This window comes from Serinus canaria, chromosome 7, assembly GCF_022539315.1.
Source record: "Serinus canaria isolate serCan28SL12 chromosome 7, serCan2020, whole genome shotgun sequence".
Taxonomy (NCBI): domain Eukaryota; kingdom Metazoa; phylum Chordata; class Aves; order Passeriformes; family Fringillidae; genus Serinus; species Serinus canaria.
The window spans coordinates 18,618,196-18,643,251 of NC_066321.1; the positions used below are offsets into that span (position 1 = coordinate 18,618,196).

Here is a 25,056-nt window from a genome sequence, read left to right on the forward strand (position 1 = left end):
TAACATAGGTGATACCAGTAAAATTCCCATCTTTCAATTACAGAGAAACAAGTAATAAATAAGACCTGCATTAAAGCACTGAGTGCAGGAGCTTATAATCCACCTTGCACCAAAGCAACAACTGCCTATTGAATAATATGCACACAGTAAGAATTCCAAACTGCTACACACATTATTTTTGTGTAACAGTTTTGGTTGTTAAGGAAGTCTTACATCTCCCCATATGCAAGGACCTAGCAGCACATCAAAGCAGGTATCAAGCTCAGAAGATGTCTTCCACAGAGAAAAATCAGGAACACTGATATCTTTCACCTTATCACTCCTCCCTCACACTATGACATCCTCCCAGCTCTCAACTCAAATCTGTATGAAGTCTCAAGCAAAAGTGTGTGTGTGTCCTACATACAGAATGCACCAGGCTCCTCTACCCTACTATGATTTCATACCCAGCCTGGCATATCGTCACCAGTCACAGAACAGCCTGTTCAGAAGTTACAAAGGGTTCAGAAGCCCTCCCAAAATAAAGACTTGCATTACAAATTTCATTTGACTTTTTTTTAACAGTTTTCTATATCAATCCCCTTTTTTAAAAGTTACACAAGATCTGTATTTTATTACCTATGTATTTTCAGTAAACATTGTTGAATTTTTGGAAAATTCTTTTTCACAATCACTGAAATGAGAGCAAGGTCTTTTTCTGCTTCAATTAAATTCCTTCCATTCATACAAGCTACTATTATTTCTGCATCTTCAACAGACATGTTATGCCAGTATATAGGAATGTGGATCCCAAAGACCCAAAAGGCACACACCAACAGTGAAAAGATGCACTAGTCTTAGTTGCAAGTCATCTTCTAGAGCATTTCAGGAAACAAAAATTCAAGCAGAGGTATTTTTCTCTTACATAAATAAGAAACTTTTTTATTACGAGTTACCCAAATAAACCAGGTCACAAGTAGTAGAACTCTCAACATTTTAGAGAGTAAATGTGGTCAAAGTCCTTTTTTTGTACCCTACTTACATCAAGTATCTGAGATGCTGAAGACCTGTGTAAATTAGGTCTGCAATGGAAACACTGGGAATATCACAGGAGCTAACAGGACTAAATCTGGCAGGAAGCTGCTAGGCTTTTAGAAGCTTTCTCTGACACCAATGAAAATCAGAAAATCCAAAATTGCAGGTGAAGTGGCAAGGGTCACCCACCCAATGAACAGACATTTTTAAAGTCTTTTTAGTCTGTAAGCCATAATCCTATTAAACAATTGATTACAGCAGCAATGCTTCCCACACTTAGTACAGGGCCATGAAATTCTATATAGTATTTTATTCTTCTGAGTTAATCTAATATGCTGCAGTACTGAACTATTTTACTCTGTATGGAAGGAAATATTTTCATTATAAGCTACATGTCATGATATAGATACTAAGAAGTAAAAATTATTTGGAGATGTTCTAGCTACTCCAACGCAGCCTTCATTACCCTTACAGACAGCAATTAGTGTGATCTAGTGGCAAAGATTCATTAAAAACAACCAAATTACCTATCTTCATGAATTCTCCTGGGCACAAACATAACATGACTTTTAAATTCCTATACATCTTATCCACTGTGTGCTGAAGTTCATTGTTATAGGCACAGTGGCATGACAGCTCTAACCTCACAAGCACTTGCCATACAAGGCTGCAGAACAATACTCCCACCTCAATTCACATTTTTAACAGCAGACATGAAAAAGAAATCCCTTTACTCAAATGCTTGGAAGAAAAAAAATTTGCTAAAGACATTTTTACCTCTGCGTTCTCCTCCTCTTTCAGTCTTCGTGACTGGAAAACAAATGCAGTGAGGTATGAGCTACACAGCTTTGTGCAACAAAGATCCAGAAATACTAACAATTAACATAAAGACAGAATGTCTTTTAGAGTATAAATGTCTTGGCACAAACACAAGATACCTTTTCCTGAGAAATAGCAGCTTTGCCTTCCTCACTCTTCTCATCCATTTCATCATCACTCCATTCCCAGTCCCCATCTTCTGTTTTATGGAGGTGACCACTGGAACCTGGCACTCGTCTGACCTATCAAAAGATTGTTTACTATTACACAGACATCTTTAGTCTTCATTGGTGTTCTGGTTAATCAGCAATTATTTGCAATTTTTATTCTGTGTGCTCTCATTAATTTGCTGCAGGAGCCACTAACATATTCTAATAATATCTGACCTCCTTAAGCCAGTGTTTCGATGTCTTGCATCATATGAGCAGCGATCAACTAAGTTCTACATTCTGTTGGTTGGTGGCAGTGATGGAAAATACAAAACAGGGGAAAAAAACTAAATATAAAAATCTGACTAGAAAAATTACGGTGTTTTTCAGTATAATGAAACTTAAAAGAAAAACTAAACTGGTATTAACCCTGCTCTGAACTCCTATGGTTTGCTGCAAACCATAATGTGCAGAGAGATACAGCATGGGACAAATTCCAGCTGCTTCTAAATCCCATCGGAGCAAGATGTATGACATGAAAATAGTCTAGACCACTTCAAGTCTGAGACCATGAGCCTTCAAGGAAACTGTGATTCAAGCATTAATACAATTTTTCCAAAGCAGATTTTCATAGAGAGCTGGGCACTTATGCTATTCCTGTACTGGGTTTAGGCCAAGCACAATTTGGATCTGGCTGGCCAGACATCACAAGAGTATGAGTGACTGGAGTCTTCTTCCAAAACACTGTCCATACACAAACAGGTATCTTGATGTCTGTCTGGACTCTTTTCCACTCTACCCAAACACCCACCTGCTCCTCTCCCTTCCCTTTTGCATATATAAGGTTAAACCAGAGAAGAGGGGAAGACCTCACAACACCTGTGCATTTCCTTCAGTCCTGATGATATTCCTCCCTTACATTTCTTCCCTGAACAACGGAATTAGAGTGCCCTACTCAGTTTCTCCAAATTTTTTTCTCATTTGTAACTGAGAAGAGGGGAAACCTATGCAGGACACTGAGGGAATACCCTACTGCATCTCTTGATGGACAAATTCTTCACAATTTTCCCTGCTTCCCATACCAAGCTCCTATTGGACCAATTTTAGCCTAGTCACCTCCAAGCTTGGTAGAAGCAGCTCATTTGTATTTGGGAAGGAGGACCAGACAGACATCAAAGCAAGCAGTAGCACAGCAATTCTTTCCTCAGCTGCAATCAGCCTGGGCACAATCAGGGGGCTCTTACTGTCTACAGCATCAGGGATCAGCACAGACACAAGATAATCTAGCAGGCAATTTGCCTGCTGCTTGTGGATGTAATTTATTATCCTTCAAGAAGACTGGGGTAGGTTTTGTTCAACAGCACAGGCATCTCCTAAATGGCTCTACACAAACCTAACAGAGGACATGATCCATAACTAAAACCATGCTTTTCCAGCACAACAGGATATATTGGTTTACAGACACATTCAAACACTGCATCATACACTAATCAGTATCTTCTTCTGCTGCTTCCATTTTCAGTTGTTTTGAAGACTTATTCTAAACAGAATTATTTTAATGGGGCTTAATGATGCTTGCATCATTTGCAGAGAGGAGTGCATATCAAGTTTTTAAATAGACTGCCTTTTAATAAAAAATAAACAAATGGCTCAAGTACAAAGCAAAATGTACAAGTACAAACCATGTTAAAATAAGTCATTTTCTTGAGAGGTTTCTGAAAGCAGGAAAACAAGTTTACTGGTAGTCTGTTTCAATCAGACTGATTCCCACCAACACACATGCTCACAGGAAAGAAATTACAATTTCAGCTAGAGCAAAGTACCCAACGTATTCAACTTTCAAAAATGTGAAACTGTTGTCTAGAACATTTTTTTAATTGGTGTGTGTACTTAACACTTGCAATGTCTGGTGAAATAATTCGCACAATTTTTAGACTAACAAGCCTGGCTTTGATCACTCAGTTCTAGTTAAAGCCATTAAGAATCCGTCACATATGGAGGGGGCATGTATACCCTACCTAGGTGAAGGAAAGAGCACGAGTGGCACACTACATCTGCAAATAAATTGTCTCTTTGTTCATTGTAAACATCTCACTCTAGTATCAGATATTGAATGGAAATATACATAATTTATATAACAGATTAAATTTCTGGTCTGGCTATCATTTGAGATACTAGTAGCAGACTGATACCACAGGCAGCATGCTTGCATTTCACTCCAATAATAACAGCATTAAAGCAATTGAGAATATTCTATATATTTCTCCTGATACCCCGCTACAGGTCTTCCTTCCATTTTTCAGAGAGAAATAAAGCAGCAAACAAAGGAAGCTATTTATATACAAGGACACAAAGCAAATCCAGGACAGAACATGGAACCTAAACAAACTTCTTGTGTATCTACAAAAAATAAGAAGTAAGTTGGTTACATTGCATGCAGTAGCCATACAAATGTAATTTCCCCATCAGCTTCAGTCAAAATACACATTGATAATTCCTTATGCTAGAATTGTGTATTGCTGAGGAAGTATTTCAGAGGAAAAGGAAAACAAATTAAAACATGCTCAATCCTAATTTGAATTTTACTGATTAAAAATCTAAATGATCCTTCCAAATACTAAACTGAACCATAACTTTTGCTAATAAATAAAACAATGAAAGTTCAGTTTTACAAGACAAATTAACACATATTAGAAAACATATTTCACATAAGTCAGAAGACACAGAGAATAAAAAATTACTTTGAATGACTGGCAGTTAAAGTACAGCCAATACAAAAGCAGTTCAGAACATTGTAATGTACAACCAAAGGCTGTTTCTAGGAGGAAAAGCTTTATAAGTGACTGCCAACATTACCACAGCTGTGGAAGAAAGACATTATGACCATCAGTTAAAGCAGAGAATGTTGGACAAATTAGTGAGTGAAAAAAAACCATGACCACCACAGAATATTAAGCATCATATTAGTAGTACTAGTATTGTTGTAGATGTTGTTCCTGGTTAAAGCTTATTGCAGAATTCAATACAGTCACAAAGATTTAAGTATAAATTAAGCTGCTGACAGAACTCTTTGTCCCCATCTTTTTAAAGTAGGACACAGATAATTTAACATTTCCTACCAATTACACCATGCACTAGCTTTCCAGGAGAATGTGTGTTAACAGATGAACAGGGCAATTGTAAATCCCACCCAGCCTAACAGAGAGAGAACTTCATCAGCAGAATGCAGAAGCTGCCACATTTCCCAAGGCTTGAAGAAAAGAAGGCCACAATGTAGAGAAGCAAAGCATTAATTGTTGTCTTCAAGGCACGATGTGCTCACTATATGTAGATGTTAGAGACTGGGGAAAGAAGAATCTATTATTCATTACTGATTCTTTAGCTGATGCAATCTCTTTGCAAGTTTATGTTTGTAAAGTGACAGCGAAGGGAATGAACACTTTCTGAACACTAAGAATTTTCTACATCCTTATTCACAACTGCTCAAAACAGAAAAGAACTGGGCCCACTTACAGATTATTTTATTTCAGTGTCTACAAGTTAATAAATAAATAAAAAGCATGCACTGTGGGATACCAGTGCATACACATAAAGCATTACTGCATTTCATACATGGTACAACACATGATCTTAGACTACATTACAAATCCAGTCTGTCAGTAAGAGCAATATTATGCACCTACTGTATTTTTCCTCCTTCTGCAGGAAGATGACTGAACTAGTAACATGGACTTTCCCACTACCTGAAATATTTAATGTATTCCTATTGAAGCTCTGGCAACTGAATATTTGCAATGGAGTCCTGGAGAGATTTAAACCAAATTTTCATCTCCACCTCTACGCATTTATTTTTTATTTCAATGCAACAAAGGAAATCAGCCTATCATTGTGTGTTCAATTCTGGCCCAAGTGTTTTGCTTAAAACAGTTACAGCTTCAATCACAGCTTAGCTCCTGAGGTTAATGGAAAGAAGTCACTTTCTACAATATATATTAAAGTCAAAGAACACTGTTCTTTTTGCATAAGGACACCTACACTGTAAGCACATTTTTGCAAAAAAAAACCCCAAACAAACAAACAAACAAACAAAAACCACAAAAACCACCCCTTCACTGCTGGCTATTCTTAAACTCCTCTGAATTCATTATAATGTGAAGTCTTATTTTTATTCTGATGGAAGCCACAAAACTTCTGCAAGCCTGAATGTGTTTTATGCAATTCAAACCTTTGGTTTTTCTCACCACAATTTATGCAGGCTATGGTTATTAATGGGACAGTGATTTGGTGTTAATGTCCCCTCCTCTTAAACCAGTCTTAATGTGCAAATATCATCATGGAAAAAAACCTTAGGCTTTTGTTTTTCTCCTACTTGGAAAAAAAAAGTTCAAATTGGCAGTGTTTCATACTCATACGTTGAAGCTATTGGAATACTCCCTCCCAGAGAAATCAATTACACTGGCAGCTTAAAGTCAAGAAATACAAGATCATTGTATCTTTCCTCATGAAAGAATACTGAATACAGGAGACTGATAATTCTGCATTGAATGGGATTTCTTCAGCTTTCTACTAGATCTGGAAGAGCACCCTTTCTAAGGGATAACACAGCAGAAGTCAACAAAAAACAGATCTCTGTTAAAAAAATAAAAAATAGACCATTTGCTTTAAATATTTATGGAACTGGTTTGTTTTTATAAGCCAAACATATCATGGTTACATGATGACAAGTGTGACACCCAAGGGCATGGCCATCAGCTGAGAAGACTGCCATGAAATCTTACCTATGCTCCCAATTTAGAAATGGAATACAGTGCAGCTGTAGCTGTCAGTGAGAGGAAAACAAAGCCATTATTAGCTGAAGAGAGACAGGATGAGGGAGCACATTCCTGCACCTCTAGAGGAAATGATCAGAAAAGTACCAGTGAATCTGTGTGCCAAGTCCTCACCCTCTCTGGGGGATTCTTTGTGCAACACCCTCCCCCCTTTCTACTCTTCCCAATTCTTCTATTGCTGGGATAATGCTGCTTAGAGACAGCAAAATGTGGCTCAAAGTAAGACACTATTTTGTTACCAAAACATCTTGTTTACAAGTGCAGGTGTTCCCTGAACTCCCAACTCTGCTTTCCTTAAACATGAGGTTTTACCTAAATACTGCAACATACTTATTATCTCTGCTTTCAGCCTGAGTCCAAAGTTGGAATCTGATTTTGCTTTGAGAAATTGCAGTTTTGCTGAAATTCCTGTCACATGGGAAATGTGAAATTTAGTAACTCAGTATGATTTTTGCTTTTCAGACATTATTTCTCCATTTATTAGTTCCACTATGTAAACTTCATTATTGAATGTTATTAGCTGCAAATAATTCTTTCACTCACATTTTAACAATAGTCCTTTCAGGCATGAACGTGTACCTGTGCTCAGGAGGATGTTTTCAATTAATTTTGCAGAGGAGATACATTGTTCCACAGAAGTGTCACTCGGCCTGGAACACAAGGAATCCCAAATGGCTGACAGGCATGACCTGATGGCTAATTCACACATGCAGAGTGAAGCTCTTTTCTATCCTCTTTCTTTTCCCTGCCTGCTTCCCTCCACCCTTCCAATCAAATTAAGGTGCTAAGGCCAAGGGTACCTGGCAAGAATCAAAGAAAGCAAATCAAAGATACAGCAAATTGGTGAAGTAGCTCAGTACTCTAAAAGATGATGCAAGACAGATCCAGATCTTTAGAGCTTTCTTTCCTGGCTGCTCAGATGAATGTACATCATGATGGTGAATCACTACTAGAAAACTTTCCACTAGAGGGATCACTAGAGCCACCTTGATAATCATCATTTTCCAGTTCCACCATGCTTTTTTATCATCCAGGCTGTTTACTTTCTTAAAATAACCAGAGGTGACAAGAAAGAAGATAAATATAGCCTTATGTAGAGCTTTCATTATTCAGTAGTAAAAAACTCATTTTAAGCTGGGTTTTACTGTCAGCATTAGAGACAGAGTAAGGAATATTTAGGAAAACAGTATATTACTGTAGAATTCAAATAAGAAATTACTCTGACTTTCAAACTCAGAGTCTTGAAAGTACCATGTCAACGTGAAATTCTAATTTTTACCTTTTTCTATTTTCTCCCAGGTTTTCAATTGCTTGGGTACATAAGAGAAATTACTATAACACACATTCTGCATCCCACACAGATTTTAAAGAGACTTGAATTTATTCAAGGTCTCTCTCAAATATTAGGGTGATCAAATTTAAACTTGAGTGTAGTTCTCCAAAAATAGTCATAAACACATTAACAGGAAAATAATTAACACAGTTCAGCAATTTTTATAAAATCCAATTTTCTAAAACCCCCAGTGTTTCTATTTCAGTCAGATATCAAGAAGCATGTATTCTACCAGCCTAGAGCATTTGAAATCCCAGAGCTGGAGTAAGACTCGCAGCCTCTAAGTGCAGACTCAGCTCAGGCAGGCTGGGTCCTGCCGGCCGCACGGCACTGGATGTGGCTGCCCTCTGCTGCCAGTAAATCCCACACTGCCGGCATGTGCATCCCTGGCACTCCCTTCTTCTTCCCATACTGCCCGACTTTACCATTAGCTGCAGCTGCACTGTTTGAATAACCTTCTCGAGGAGCTGTTTTTCAGAGCTAAACAGAACTATTACTGTTGCAGACCTTCTTTCTGCTCTGCTGGCCTTCATCTACTTGTTCTGGTTGAAACCTTGAAGTTTTCAGCTCCAGACATAATTTTAAATCCTTGAGACAAGAGCTTTTCAGCTAAATTAAGTCCCCTATACTGTTCCTGGGTAACAGCATCTCAAGGATGTCCTTGTCAACTGTACCTCTCTTGCAAGTCACCCCAGGAACTTCCAAGAATATCACCAGTATCAAGCACAAGCAGGGGGGAAAGGAGTGTCAAAGCAAATGACACACATCATTTTTTTTGCTCCTGTACTTGTAAAAGCTTTACAGGGTCTAACCAGGAAAACATTTACCTTACACTTTCTTCAGATTCTTGAGCCTGGGGTATTTTTCTTTTTAATTTCTCCCTCTTTTTTTTTTTTTATTTTTTTAAACTGAGAGGGCTAAATATTTAATTTCTCCATATAAAAGCAAAAATTCTCACATACCTATTCCATCAGTCTTTAAGCAGATGGTAACAGGTGGGAATGCTGCCTCTGAGCCACCTGACTTTTAGAGAATCCGCCTGCATGACTTTCCTGACAAACTTCCCAAAAATATACAAAATCACAAGTATTACACACTTCCACATCCTGCCAAAACTCTTTGTTACGTTTATGAACAAAGACAAGCAGAAAGGCTGTCTCTTCCAGAAAGGAAACCCCATGACAGTAAGGTGACCCAAGATAGCCAGCTGATGCTACATTGACAGCCTGCATTGACACAATATTGATTTGGCCTATAAACTGAGAAAATTATTAAATAAAAACTATTTCCATTGAGACACTTTCACTTATGGAGCCATTCCAACTCCAAGAGAAGCAATCTGGTATTGGATGTCATGTGAGCGAAATGTTTGAGGTTTAATTTCTCAGAGGGTAAACAGGTAAAACCAGCACCTTGCTGCACATTTTCAGCGACAGAAAACCAAATCCTTACAAAACAGGGCAATAAAATAGGATTATCTTCTGCTTATTTACAAGGCTTAATCCCTGATCAAAGACTACCACCAACATCATACACACCCAGACTTCCTTTGTCCTGTCTTGATTCTTTAATCACAACTCCTTCAACAGCACTTTTAAGAGAATCCTCCTCCAGTTCTGCAAGTTTCAACAGCTTTGATAAATGCCAAATACTCAGAGCTACTGCTCTAAGCAGAAAAGCTCTCAATACACACCAACCCCCTGTCAGTCCATTTTCAAGATGTTTTTGAACAAGTCAACAGATAATCAACACAACAGCTAAGGAGCAGATCAATGCAGTCACACAAGAGACAGGGACTCACTGCAAAAATGAATTCTGAAGTGGAACCATGATGGCCCATGAACTGGAATACATGTTCTAATAGGGAACAGGGCTACTTTTCAACAGCTAAGATGAATCATGTACAAGATTATAACTCTGCCATTATAAGTAATCCAAGTTACCTTAGATATGCATATGGCTGTTTGAAGTACAAAGGAACTCAATTAAGCCATGGTTTCCTTTAAAGCTCACTTCTTTATGTAACAATTAGATCCATTTGAAAAGGCACAAAATCCAACCTCACAAACAACCACACAGATGGTAAAAGCACCCTATGAAAGAAAAGACGGACAAACTCACATACTGCATGAAGTTCCTTGGATTTAATGGCACAGCTTCATGGTGGCAAAAACACTAAGCTGTCTTCTTCCTTTATATGAAATGTTAAAACAAAGCTGGTGCAGCTACATGTGTCTGCCTCTTAAAACACTTTCCAATTCTACCACCCACTAATGCAGGCACTGCTTTCTCATTACTCGAACTACTGTCAAATTTACATTTGGACACTCGGAAGAAGTGCTTTTACTAAATTTCCCTTCCAACAACTTTTTGAAAACAAAAAATTACCTGACATGGTATAAGTGGCAATTTCTCCTTTTTTTTTTTTTTTAAGTAATATTCAACCATATAAATACAGTTCTACTATTTTTTTTTTTTTTAATTTGTAGCAGTGTTCTGGATAATGTGAACAACTAATCCTCTGCAATGGAGGGTCCTCCCTCACATTGCCAAACACACATTTATAGTTCAGCTACTACTTTCCAGAAAAAGTGTTCCAGTATAACCCCCATCCCTTCCCTTTATATGTCAATATTATTTAAATAAGCTTTTCTTAAACTGTAAAGAAAAGTTAATATACAATTATATTAACAATATAAGCTCAGGTTCATGTTGCTTTCTGCTTTGCAATTCAGCTGGAGTCCAGCTGTACTAACATACATCACTGGTGAGATGTATCTATCAGATTAAATCCATTACTGAAGCACGGGCTGCACATGTATGTCTTGCTGATGTGCAATCATCCTGTTATAGCTGTCTAAGAAATCTGGGATATAATGATATTTTTCTTATTAAATGCAGGGGATTTATGATATATTATGTAATGAAATATGAACATTACCTTAAAATAGCTGTACTGAGGAGCTAGAATTACAACACATCCATAAGAGCATTTTTAGTGAAGTATAATAAAAACTGGTATCACTCACACTAATAATCTCTTCATGCTGTCACAGGTTTTTCCCACTAAAACAAAACTCTCAGCTCTAAAAAAAGCTTCTATTACAAGCAACTATTACAAGTTTTCTGTTACAAGTTTCTATTATAAGCAGAAAAAAATTTTCTATTACAAACACAACACAATACTACCATTCCAAAAATGGAATTCAAGCCAAATTATTGCTCAGATTTTTTTTTTTACTAGCAGCACTTCAGACAGCAATAAAATGAAATGCAGATACATGTTTTTCCCTGTTCACTTTAGAGAAGTGGTAGTCATGCAGGAGATTTTAAAAAAATTTTAAAAATAGGATTATAAAACCATAAAATTGACCCAGGGCCTTTAGGCATACAGAGTACTTAGAGTTATAATTAATTTTTTAGTGTGACAAGGTTTGAAAACTGACCGTGGAACTCTAAAAGCTGTTTCAAATATCAAATTGCTCTCTTCCAATACAGCAGCCCTAAGCCAAATGAAACAACGTAGTGTTCAGTTCAAAATTAGAACTACTTCAGGACATTTTAACAAATAGAATATGCAAATGCTTGGTGGGTTGTTTATATGGCAGCAGTGCACACAGCCCTCATCCCAGCAGGACAGGGCAGGCTGCTCTACCATCACACCATCTAACCAGGCAGAGGCATAAGGTGTCAGGGCTCTACATTAATGCCAATGACAAAAGCATGAATTCAGAGCATGTCCCTGCTTACCCAACTATACTGAGCCTGGACCATTCCTCACAGCCATTTTTCCAGCTCTTCTTGCTGGTAGCAATGCTCTCACAGGTGAGCAGGCCCACTAGTGAAACCCAGAATTGCCAGTAAGAAGTTGCATGATATTACACTCATTCCTGTGTATCAGTACCCCCTATGTATCTCACCAGGTCCTGCACAGGAAGAGGCAGGACATGCTCCTGCTGGGTAAGGGGTTCAGCATTATCCTTAATTACTAGGCTAGGGCAAGGAAGAAGGACACCATTTAAAATTCAGCAGAATTAAAGGCAAGTGGAACAATGGAACAGGGGAAACATGCATAAACACATAGCTTACAATTCTAATTTTTTGCAGTATTTTAAACACACAGTGAAGCTGTTGCTCAATTATCAAATTGGGGTTTAAAGCAGGACACATCTTTACAGCACCAAATGTTTTCCTCACACATACAAGACCTATGTATTTACTTTCAGGATTTCACAAACAGACCCGAACTCATATTTAGAAAAAAACAGATGCCAAGTATAAGCTATAAAGGCAGAAGCAAAACATGGGAACACTACGTCAAGAGAGAAGAATTTAAAGTTTAAACTGAGGCTGGAGTTCTGGGCAACAAGGCAAAGCAATTATACATGTGGTAAATGGAAGAAAAATTAGATTACCGCAGGGCAGATCTGACATCTGTACTAGCAGTGGTGCTACAGATCATTAGTCATAGGCATTTTACAGCAAGTGCCACAGAAGATAATTTAAGCAGTGATGACACCAGCTCCTTCCTATCTATTGCCCTAAAAATATTGGTTTTTCAATTACAGGGGTTACTTCTTCCAAGCACAACCTCTTAGACATTTTACATGTTAATGTTTAAGCAACCAAACTCAGCTTACACAAGCTTTTTAATCAAAACCCCAGAGTTTTAATATTAAAGTACATTTATATTTTATGGTGCCTTAAAACAGCAGCTACATGCACAGTTCTAACAAGTGAATTAAACTTTAAATCCCCAATGAATTTTAATATTGTGTCCTTTTAAAATATAAATAATTTAGCATTTTCAGTAGCCAAAACCCAAATATTTTTCCCATTTATGATGTAATTAAAGACATATTAATTTGTCTCCACCACTGTATAGCTTTGATTTCATAAGATTCACACCTCTTTCAAATTAGAAATAATTGTCAAAGAAGCAATTTAGAAAATTATATCTGGTGGTGTAGGGCAGGCTATCCTGGATTCCCTTCGCAATTCCAAGTGCTATGTTCACTAAAGAAATAGAAAGTATTACGTGCGTGCATGCACGCGCTAGCAGGCAGTCTCTTAAGCTGACCCGGGATGCAGCTGGGAGGAGGCACGGCTCTGTCAGGAGCCTGCCTGCTACCAGCACCTGTCTGGATCCCTCCTGCGCTCCCGAGCTGCAAACCCAGAAGCCGAGGGCGGGTTTTCTCCGGCTGGATCATGGTTTGTGTGGGCATTGCTGCCACCGCACGGCCAAACCCCGAACACTCCTCCTCCCCCCCTTGCAAGGGGCGAACCTGCTCAGCACGACACCCCTACCACAAAGCCTCTCAGCAGCCCTTCCTACTCCAGCCTCTCAGAGCCCACCACCAACGAATTCCCAAAATTACTTCTATATGAAGAAGATTCGAAGGAACTTGAAGTACTCAGATCTTGCTGACAGTCTCTCTCAAATGTGAGAGCTGTGAGAACATTTCAGTGTTGTAGAACTACACTAAACCAATACCCCCAAAGACAACAGAAAATGGTACAAGTGCAGTCAGGGTAGCTGCAACTGACATGCCAACAAAGACTGAAACAGCTCCTTTTCTAAAATAACCTCCTCCAAATATGCTCCAAGCAAAGCCTGCTTTTAGAAGGCTGGACTCAGCACACTACTGTGTCTGTCACCTGCAGAGGCTCAGCAGCCTCTGAGCAGGAACCTCATACTGAAGAGACATGGTGAGTTAAGTCACAAAAGAAAGGAAAAAGGGAGTTCAATAATTTTTCACACACAACAAACAGGAGTCTACATTCATTCCTGGTTTTTTAGCTCTTATGAACAGCAGTTTGCTTCATATTTAAAATTTTACAATACTTACCTGTTAGGAGTCACTAATTTTTTTTATTCTGCTGCATATGACTTGGTAAGCTCATTTATACAAGTGCCAAAAGCACCACAGAAATATAAGCATATGCCATAGCTGTGGGTTTAACTCTGCCACCTGTGGAATAAGGCTCCACTGGTCTGAAAAACTCAGCAGCACTCTTGCAGAGTTTCGACCTGACTTTTTGGGAATAACATTTGAAATAATCCAAAGAACAAGGCCCTTTTCAATAAATACCATTTAAAGTATCTTCACCCTTCCCCTAGGTGATCAATGAAGACATGAACTGTGCAGTTTATGAACCTATATGTTTGCAGGTCACCTTTCTTCCTCACAACTACTGCACCTGTAGCTTTCTAAGAGGAAGTGAGAAAAAAATAATATCAAGTGGGACAAACATAATGTATCATTTTGACAAGGTCAGAAAGGAAGTCAAAATGCCTCAGGGCTTCCTAGAGAAAACAAAGCTGCAGAAAACATTCATTCAACACTCACTATCTCTGAAGGACTAAATTAAAAGTATGGCTCAGTTAGTCAACTAAAAATGTAAGGCAACTGAGGAATCTCTGCTTTATCTCCCACACTAGTCAAGAAAAATATGTGAATGCACTCACCTTTTTTGCTCTTTGTGCTATATTAGGTGTTCTAGTGAGAAGCTTTTCAATGAGGTATTCTCTATTCTGCAAAATCAACATTTGTTAAGTTAAAAATCAATACAAGGCAAGAAGACATTTCACATAGATTTAAAGGCAGAGCAAAATTTACTCATAGGGTTAAACGTTTTACCTTGGCTTTCTGGAAAAATTTGCATTTTAAAAGTTCTGCTGCTGTGGGCCTGAAAGATCAATAATAAATTAGAACAGAAAACAAAGACCCCTCCCAGTGAATACAGTACAAGACGTTAGTTAAATGGTACGTCTCTAATACTTTTGAATTAGTACTGTATGAATGGGGAATGAATGATCATAGCTACTGAATTAATTCACACAAACTCACTTACCACACATGAAAAAAATTAAGCCTCTCTATGGCAAAAATATCAAAAAAGAGAGAAAAAAAATCAGTCTCTTAAACTGCCATTTTCCCCCCTTTTTTGTTCAACACAAATGCATTTAACCTTTTAAAAAAACATGTAAGACAAACAAAAAAAAAACCACAAAAAAAGCAGGTATTGCTTTCTTCCCCAAATGACTCTATGAATACAACTAAAACTTTGCTCCACAGCAATAAAATCATAATTACATTTTCCATACAGCAGCATCAGTACCTCCTATTGGCATTCTTTTACCTCATTGATGTCAGCAGATATTCTTAAGAAATTCTACTGACACTATTAACATGGTGCATAAACCAAAGAGTCATCCAGGTGATCATCCAATCAAACAGACAAATACAAACCAAAACAACAGCTGTAAGGTAAAAACTGACACACTTCATCTTCACTCGCAGTTCTGTTAAGTTTGTTTCAGCATTTCCAAAAGATAACCACAATCTCATAGCTATCAAAGTGATTCCAACAGCAGGTTTTGTCTCCCTGTCTTCAGGGATCCAAAAAGCCACTTATCTAGCCAAAGCCAGACTCTGATATTGAAGCAGACTCTGAAGAAAAAGTGAAGCATCTCTTGGGATTAAATAAAATCCTCCATAATTTCCATTAGGAGCCCATACCACCATCCAGAACTAATTTTGACACAGCTAAATTTAGGGAAGTCAAAATCTTCAAGACTCATAATTTCTAAATAAACAGAAGAAGCATCTGCTATAGTTTACTATTTGAATTCCAGCAAGAGGTTGAATATAGAACAAACTAGGTAAAACAGTGAGAAAGTTTCCATTTGGAAAATCTCAATCTCAAAATAAACTCAAAAATCTGGCGTAGTTTATTTCTTTGAGGACAGATCTGTAAAGTAAGTGAGCAAAAGTAGTAATAAATAGTCTGCATGTATATATCAGTTCATACGTGCAAGGAATAATGAAATTTGACATTAACAAAAAATTCAATTTAGACAGACAGTAGGTTCTATAGAGCATGTAGTTTTCTTCACCTTCAAAGCACCAAGCTCTACAATAAAGGAGTTCCAATCAGTGGTCCTGTGGAGACCACCAGACTTGCTAGTAATTCATACATGTATCTTGGATGAACAAAAAGAAGGGAAAACTATTTAAAAGAAAAACCAGCTTCTGTGCCAAAGTTTTAAAGTTCTCAAAGTACAGTACCATCACATCTCCTAACAAGGCTATGCACACCTAAAAGCTACATTTTAGTAAAGTTTTATCCAAACTAGTGTTTTCCATTCCTCTACCATTAATTATGCCTGAAGCTTCTGAACTGGTCTGGACACGTTTTCTGGCCCTGTTTTTCCACACAAGCTGCGGCAATGAATTGCAGTTGTGGACTGTGAGCAGCATCCTTGGCATTGGGGAGAGAGAAACATCCCACAGAGATCCCCAAAAGAAAAACATCATAGTCTGAAACAGCAGCAGTGCAATGCCAGTCCTAGAATTTGCCACGAAGAGCAAGGACTTCTCCCACAACTGACATAAAGGCTGATGGAGGCATCTCCATGCAAAATTACCTCCTGGACTCTAAGAAATATGAATCCAGTATGTTTCTATCTGAACATCTGTTTGCTGGTCTAATTGTTCCATTCAAGGCAATCCTGAATATGAAGGTATTGCATGTGTTTAATAAATGTATAAATTGAAATAAGTACCTTAAACACCCATGCCTTTACTACACCTCAGGTAACTCAACATTATGTATTCAAGGAGATGAGGAAAACTCATTTTATTTACTTCTCATTACTTTATACCACTTTAATCTTGCCCTGAAAATTGCTACATACAGGAAACCAAAAGAAGCTTGATTATCAAGAGCTTGATTATCCATTATTGTTATTATTCCTATCTGTAAGCAGCCAAACTGCAGCACCAAGCTTAAAGCATCAGGACTTGCTACTAAGACCAACAAGGGTAAGGGGTTGGAGAATCTGAAAGCAGTACACAAATGATCATTGAGTGAAAAAAAAATAAATTCAAGTATTTCAGGAATAAAGACATGGCTACAATCTTTGTTGTTAATTATACTTGTTCTCTAGTATTCCTGCTGTCACCTTTTCAATGTGACTCCCTACAACCATATCCTGCACTTAGGCTAACATTCCATCAGGAAGTACACACCATAAATGACATACACAATCAGGACTGCTCTCTCAAAACAATCTTTCCCCCAAAATAGTAGCTCTGAAACTCTAGAAAACAGTGAAATACATAACACCTTAGGAAATAATGCTAATAAGAATGTGCTTCCAACAAATCTTCAGGAGAAAAAAGCCTGCAAAAATGAGTCCACATAAAAATGAAAAAATAAACCAATCATTCAGGGAACTTGGGATCTCAACAATAGTTTTGAAATAAATGTTTAAAACTTTCATGACCATGGCTATTTAAAAAACACAGCAAGAAAGAACAAACAGCAAAGACACCATGATGTGCAGTTCCCTACATAAACATGAGGAAAATTCAATAAACTTGAGCCCCTAACTTTACCATTAAAAAAAAAAAATACATCTTGGTAAGTAATTTTCTCTGGAAATATTCCAGTTAAAAACAACACCAAGTTCATGCCACAAGATGAGAAAAATCAGCATAAAATTATTCATTTTAAATTTCTTTTAAAGGCCAAGAGAATGATATATTTGGTTACCAACTGTTCTGCTGCTCAATCTGAACAGTCTTGTTAGACTTGTACACAGTATCAAGATTTATATCTTACTTCAGATGAGAAATTAAGATGTAGAGCAAGGACTTTTATTTGATCCACATTTAATTCAATGCTGTGTTTAAGTATAAATACATTAGGTTAACAGTCAGATGAAGTAAACTTAAGGAACAGTAAAAAAGCAATTTCTTCTCCCCAGAAGGAGGTGACTGAAGGCTGCTATTTACAAAATTCAAACCATACACTTAAAGACTATATCACTATAACTTAAAGTATTTCTATATTTTCAAAAATAATTCTATTTTATATGGCAATAGTGACCTACCTTTTGGAAGGATCTTTTTGAAGGCATAAAGAGATAAGTTTTCTAAAGGATTTGCCATACTTTTTCATCATCTCCTTGTCCTCTACACCTGTCTCTAGAGTGGGAGGGTCATTTTGAAGCGTTAGCATTAACACCTAAAATAAACCCAAAAATGAGGTGTCATAAGCAAAACCAATTTGAAATGTAGAAATTAAAAGAAAAAACTACAGCACAGAATACATCTATTTAGATACCCTGAGTTGCTATTGAAAATGAAGTAGTACTATCTAGCAGCATTAATAACGCAGCTAACAGCATTAACAATTACAAAGTGATTGTTACTTTCATAGGAGGGTATTTGTGATAAGGTGCTGCTCCTGTTGCTAACTCAATGGCTGTTATCCCAAAACTCCACATATCGGCCTTGAAGTCATAACCTCGCACCTGAAACAGAACCAGAATGTTAAACCAAGGTGGTAATTTCTCAAGTTCCAAAAAAAGATGAAATGTTTTAAAATTTTGATTAGCATTAGAAATACCTGCTCCATTACTTCAGGGGCCATCCAACAGGGAGTACCAACAAATGTTTTCCTTACTTTGTTACGAGTAACATCACCTCCAGTTGCTAAAAATGCACTAACACCAAAATCTGGGAAAGAGGAGAAAAGTTGAAATCTGTTGAACTGCCAAGAGCAAAGCAAAACTTGCACATTTTAGAAATGAAGTCAGTTCCTGAAGGAATGCTTATAGAAACTCTCCATTGCAAAGCTGACCTTTGCTCCACAACAAGCTGTTCATGAAATTCTATAGAATAGAAGGTATAATTTTATCAGGGAAATCCACACTAAAACATCCTCAAGTTTAACCTCCCAGTATGTGTTTTCCTGGATAAAGCTGCAAAGGACTCCAATACATCTGTCTCCTAGGGTTTTCAAATATTCATTTTGTGCCAAGGTTTGCATCTGCTATTGAAAAAAGACAAGGAGCTTCTTCTGCATAGCAACTAAATATGAATGTGATTTGAACAAGAGAGAATACTACATGTAATTTCAATTCTTATGGGAATTTGACAAACCAAAGGCAATCAGAAAAGCCATCATTAATATGTACTTAATAGTAGACCAGGAAATTAATAGCTTTTTCCAAATTCTGAAATAGAAGAAGAAAAAACACCAAAAGACTCAGTGTTCTGTTATTCTGTTACTACATCAATGATAGGTGTATGGGAGAGGTAGGCATGTAAGTGGAAGAAAGAGCAGGTTCCCAATGTATGTAAAGATACTGTCAATTTTGAATGGAGCTATATGAAGAGTATTTTCAACTGTACTATTTACAATCCAGTTATACTGAAATAGAGTGCAACTTTTCCCCCTTGATACCAGTTGCCCCTGATCCAGCTGCAATTACCTTTTGCTTTCATTGATTCATTACTCTACCATCACCATTACCTGCTATTTGTACAGAGCCATCCTCACCCAGCAGAATGTTGCCAGCCTTCAAATCTCTAGAATGTACAAACAGGAGTTAGCATGAAAGTGCATACTGCACATTTTATGCAAACAAATAAATATTGCACACTGAATAGTTTCACAAGATAGCATTTTCAAATTTAAACAGAAAAAGGAAGCTGATGTGTAAAATGCAACTGAATAACATTAAAACAGAGTGCAAAACTCAAACGCTAACAAATGTTCTCATATAAGAAGACCAGAATTCAGCTCAAGCATAAAGGAGCAAAATTCAGGGATAGATTTTAAGAAGGTAGACATTTAGGTTCAAAGTCTGGTTTACCACCTTTTATAAATATAGTCTCACAAACTGAAAGCTTTCAACAAGCTACAGTCAGTTTTGAAAATGCTTTTCACTATATACATTCTCCTACCTGTGAATTTGCCCATTCCTGTGTAGATAGTCTAAACCCTCCAAAACTTCTTTAAGAATTGTTGCTATTATGGGTTCTTCAAGCACACCATTTTTGTGCTCTCCTCTGTTGACAATATACTTTATTATATCAAGCATTGAACCTGTATTACAGATCCAGGAGAGAAAAAAGCATATACAAAGCATATCATATCAGATTCCTTAGAATGAAGAAATACAGCTTTCTTTCTATGCTACTGCAATTTAAATCTTGGCAGGTATGTGTAAATGCTCCATGTAACTAGCTCTGAGAATAAAGCACACCACTAACCTATTCAAACGAGATACAGAGCACTGCTTTTTGTCAAAAATACCATAACACTTAATGATCCATTAGAAAGATCTGCTAACACTTGCAAAGCAACCACTAATTAAGAATTCAGGAGTACCCCATATTTAAACATGTACTGCAAAGGTCTTGGTTTATTATCCAGTTTATTATCCAGTTTAGATCGTGGTTCATGTATTCACAATGTAAACTCACAGCTGCAAGATTGGAAGGAGACAAATGCAAACAAATGACAACATTCCCAGTGACACATAGTTTGACATTGAACCTCAGTTATTATACACTTCAAGGCTTTTAATGGAAACATTTTGTTTTTATCCAAGCACTGTTCAACAGCTCACAGTAAATTCCTGTCATGAATCACTTGTTTCTCTCATGGTCTATGCTTGCTTTTGCTTGAACTGACCAATTCAACCAAATGTGACACACCAAGGGCTACGAGCACTTCCCCTCCTGGTTTTCCAGCATCATGGTGAAGCAGCCTGCAGCCATCAAGACTAATCTTGAACAACATTGTGTAACAACCAGGACTATCACATCATATTCTAGGGCCTCTCTTTCCTAAACAACAAGCACATTAAGTTCACCCTCCTTTTTCCTCTTCCAGAACTAAATAAGACTTTTATATCAGTAACTATTATAATAAAAAAATTCAATGAGTGTTTGGTTAGCTTAAGCAATAAAAAGGATGCAATATTTGTAATACTTGGCCTAGGATGGGTCTTGCTTGAATAAGGAATGAGTAATACTCATTATGAAATCAAATATGTATGCATTTTTATAAAAATACACAGTATTCTAGAGAAACTCCATAAAAGACAACACTGATAGAATTGAATTAATTCCAATCAGTTTTCCCTACACAGCCTTAATAGAGAGCTTTGAGAAATTGGTTCAGAACGAAAATTCAATGTTGTTTATATAACTACCGTATTTCAGTAATTCTTAGCCTGTCCTATGAATATAGATACACAAACTTTGTAAGCTTGCATATTCCTCCTTAACATGCCTACATCTCGAGGTTCACCCTATGTAGTGTCTACCCCTTTCTCATTAGTTAGTTTAGCTCAATGAACTCACAGGTGGTACATTAGGGGAAAAAAAAATCCTACAATTGCCTTGCAGCTAAACAAGTAAAACCAGTAACTTACCCCCACTTAATAGCTTCATAACCAGCCACAGTTCATCCTTCACCACAAAAGATGTGTAATAGGTCACCACATTAGGGTGATTGCACTGACTCATTGCTTGAATTTCTTTCTGTAAGAAATACAAAGCCCAAAACAACAGAGCCAGCTATCAGTTTTGCTAATATAAAGTTTAATTTCAAAGTGAAATACTATAATGGAACTAAAGTATGTACAGAGTATGCATCAAGGCATTAAAACATCTCAATTTACCTAAAGATCTGCATGCAAGAAAAAACATTATTGCTAAGAACATGAGGGAAGTTTGGCCATGAGATACAGGCATAGCTACATCACTTTTCTCCTGAGAACAGCAAAGAAATTACTGTTAATGTCTCAAATTCACAGTAAGCAATGAAGAATGAGTAGTCTCCAAGAGCTGAAGGTGTGGGTACAGGCTGGACAACAAAATGCAAGGAAAGGTCAAAATCTACTGCATTTTCTGTTCAAAAGGGATATGAAGAGTAGAATGGGAACAGGTAGGAAAGGAGGAAGGAAGCAGTTGAACAAAGGACACAGCACCACTGGCTCAGCTACTGTGGGACAGACAGGTAGACAGAGCCATACAAGTAAACAGAAATAGAGAAAAAGCAATATTTCAGGCCAAAAGCCATAGGAAACAATTGACTAGAGGGACACACAGTCACTAACAGATGCACAACGTGGCACTACCAAGTAACAGCATCTCTGACACACCACAGCTGTACACATTAAGAATGACTGTCTTGTATCTGTTAATTCAAGCAGAGCTCTTTTTCTATTCACTCTTTCACATAATTGTTCTGTAACACCTTTCCGGCCACTCTCATTCTTCTGCCAATCCTTACATAGGAGCATGAGGCCTCTTCTGTACCACAGGGTTTGGCCTCACACCAATTTCAGCTGCCCCAGTCCTACTTCTTCCTCTCGTCTCCCTCTCTTCTCCCTACTACCTCCAGCCACAGAGCCCTGATCCACCCTTGGTGCTAGAGGACACGCTCCTGGAGGGTGAGCTAGTCTGGAAGCCAATCCAGCTAGAAACTCTTGCTCCTCTCTCCCTGAAAAGCAACTGTTTGAGGTGAATTGTTTCTCTCTGACTCAACAACACTTGTGCAAGTTACACACTATGCAGGTCCTGTTTAGGCTGATTAAAGCTACCACAAATGCCATTTTCAACTTTAAACTTCATTTTAGCAATTGTTTGAAAGAGGTTTTTTGTTATTTGCATTGCACTCAAAAGTCACAGCTGGGTTCTAATAAAAAGTTAATTATACATATTAAAGACTAGGATTTAATCTTATGGTGCTTGTAGGTGACTATTAAAGTCAGGCTGTAGTTTGACACACATTTCAGCCTGTTCTGTTGTCCAAAGTCCTCCTCCTTAGACAATTTCCGAACCCTGAAGCACAGAAGGAAGAATGCCTGGATAATGAATCAATGAGCCTGAATAATAAGAGCAGTTTGCAAGATAGCTCCCTATCATCCCCCAGAAGACAGTAGATGAAAGCAGAAGAGACATGTAGAGTATATTTTCCTCTCCCAGAAGACGTGTCATCTTAAACACAAGTCAAATTACTGCCTCATGTTCTTAATTCAGCTACCCATTCCAAACCTTAACTGTAATTCCCCCAGTCCTGGTTACTATTTCATTTCTTACACTGTTTTATTATTTTCCTAAGCTGGTAATATAACAGTGACTCAAAAAGTCCAGCTGACCCCACTGGGCAAAAATGCATCTCATCTATTTTTCTTAGACATTAGTAATGCAGAAATGTAACTAATTGACTGAGATAAGCTTCACTATCTTTAACTGAAAAGTGCTTTGAATATTTTACCTCCCTGCATCAACTCATGGGCAACAATTGAGCTACCACAGTAACCATTGCCAAAGGCACCTTGCATCTCAGCTTTCATGACTTTTTCTTTCAAAGAGTCTTTGCAAAACAAAAATAAACAGACAGAAAGCACCTCACGAGAGATAAGGGATGAAATTTTAGTCATGAAAGAATTAAATAATTTCAGACTTGTGGTTCTAGAAAACTCCTATCACAAACAGAACAGTGAGCCTCCATAGACTTCATCTATTTGGCTGCGGCCCACGATGTGCACAGGTGAGAAAGAAAAGCATTCATTTAAAATCCACTGCCAGGGAAACAGCTTGCAGCAGAACATTCAGGAGAAAATGCTGGAGCTTTCTTCACATTTATGTCACCTCAGACATTCAACAGCAGCAAGGAAGTAACAGCAATTTAAGTCTCTCCCTCATCCCTCTCCTCTCCCTGCCGCGCACTAGCACAGGCATTTGTGCGTTTCACCAGCCAAGATGCCCAGGTTAAAAGCTAACCTCTTTCAGCCAGGTTACTCCTGATCCAGTTTCACGGAGCAGCTGCATAAAAATGTCTTTCAGCCTAAGGGCAGGTGGGTGACACAGTTAATAAGCAACTGCGAGGCAGCTCCTTTCCGTGCTGAGCAGCCGCGGCGGGCCGGGCCCCGAGCAGGCCGGTGCCGCCGCCCCGCGGGCCCGGCTCCCGGGGCCCCCTCACACCGCCGGGGCTCCTGCACACGGCCTGCCCCCGGGGAGGCACCGCAGCAACGCCAATAGCCTGGAAAATCCCTTCAGCCAAACAATTCTACAGAACATTCTGGAGGTTGTGGACTTGAGGGTTTGATTGTTTTAAAAAACCGGAGGTAAAAGAATAGGGAGGATACCCAGTCAGGACAGTACTAAGGACAGGAGTTGTTCCTTGGCTTAGGGGGTAAAGTTACACTTAGGTTACAATAGTGAGAACACAGGACATTGCAGGAAACAGAGTATCGAATTTCAGGAGTTTGGCAGTTTGTGTAACCTCAGTAATATTTAAACTCCCTCCCACACTGCCTTTCTATTTTAATTGACACTGGCCCAAATCCTGTCTGCTTGCATGGGTTGATGCATTTCCACTCCTCTGAAGGCCACACAGCTGAGAATTTGTGAAGGGCGCCTGTGCACAGCATTCATAAGCACTCTGCACCATCATTTTTAAAAACAGCATGTTCAGAGGACAGTTTTAGAACATTCCTGTGCCAACAAAAACTGTTTCATCAGAAAAATAAGTGATTAAAAACTGATTAAACTCAAAATTTTTAGACTCAAATTCTGCCAAAAACACAAGAACATTTTAAGTACTACCAACTGAAATGAAAATGTTAGTACAGTTGTAACAAGAGTTTTGAAGGTCAATTATGTCTTTTTCCAAAAAAGTCTCTCTTTTTCTAACAAAATTTTCAAGTTTCTTTAATAGAACTGAGTCATAAGTATACTGAACCTCACAGAAAAAGGTTAATTCTGTTTGTGTACGCATGCACATAGGTGTGCACACTTCTATAGCTCTCCTAACCAGGAACCAGGAAAATCCCGATTCATGTTCAGATCAAAACAGATCAACAAATTAAAGAAACAAAAAATCTGAGCACAGAAAAGCAGAAGTTGACTTACGTTATAAAATAAAACAGATGGTATGGACAGTTTCTTTGTACCAAAAGAAAGCAATATAGAACCAAAAATTCAAGACCTACTGCCTCATTTGACAGACAGTGGAGACATGTCAACAGTAAAGACACTCAAGCATTTGGCAAGGTAACTTTTTACAAGCTTGTAACTAACTGCAATCCATTCTC

The 25,056-nt window shown here is 37.9% G+C and overlaps 1 protein-coding gene across 9 annotated transcripts in view; it reads right to left on the minus strand.

Annotated features, from left to right (window-relative positions):
* The window catches only part of STK39 (serine/threonine kinase 39), a 72,937-nt gene that overhangs the window by 30,273 nt on the left and 17,608 nt on the right, over window positions 1-25,056 (minus strand). For 8 of the 9 annotated variants that reach the window (XM_030241632.2, XM_050976799.1, XM_018911499.3 and 5 more), the window contains 10 exons: window positions 21,385-21,493; window positions 19,907-20,048; window positions 19,473-19,528; window positions 18,564-18,673; window positions 18,367-18,468; window positions 18,046-18,179; window positions 14,786-14,834; window positions 14,614-14,679; window positions 1,953-2,075; window positions 1,792-1,824 (listed from right to left, as the gene is read on the minus strand). In XM_030241632.2, coding sequence (XP_030097492.1) covers window positions 1,792-1,824; window positions 1,953-2,075; window positions 14,614-14,679; window positions 14,786-14,834; window positions 18,046-18,179; window positions 18,367-18,468; window positions 18,564-18,673; window positions 19,473-19,528; window positions 19,907-20,048; window positions 21,385-21,493 — 924 coding nt within the window. The remainder of the gene's footprint in view (window positions 1-1,791; window positions 1,825-1,952; window positions 2,076-14,613; window positions 14,680-14,785; window positions 14,835-18,045; window positions 18,180-18,366; window positions 18,469-18,563; window positions 18,674-19,472; window positions 19,529-19,906; window positions 20,049-21,384; window positions 21,494-25,056) is intronic. The other variant, XM_018911500.3, reaches the window with a different exon arrangement.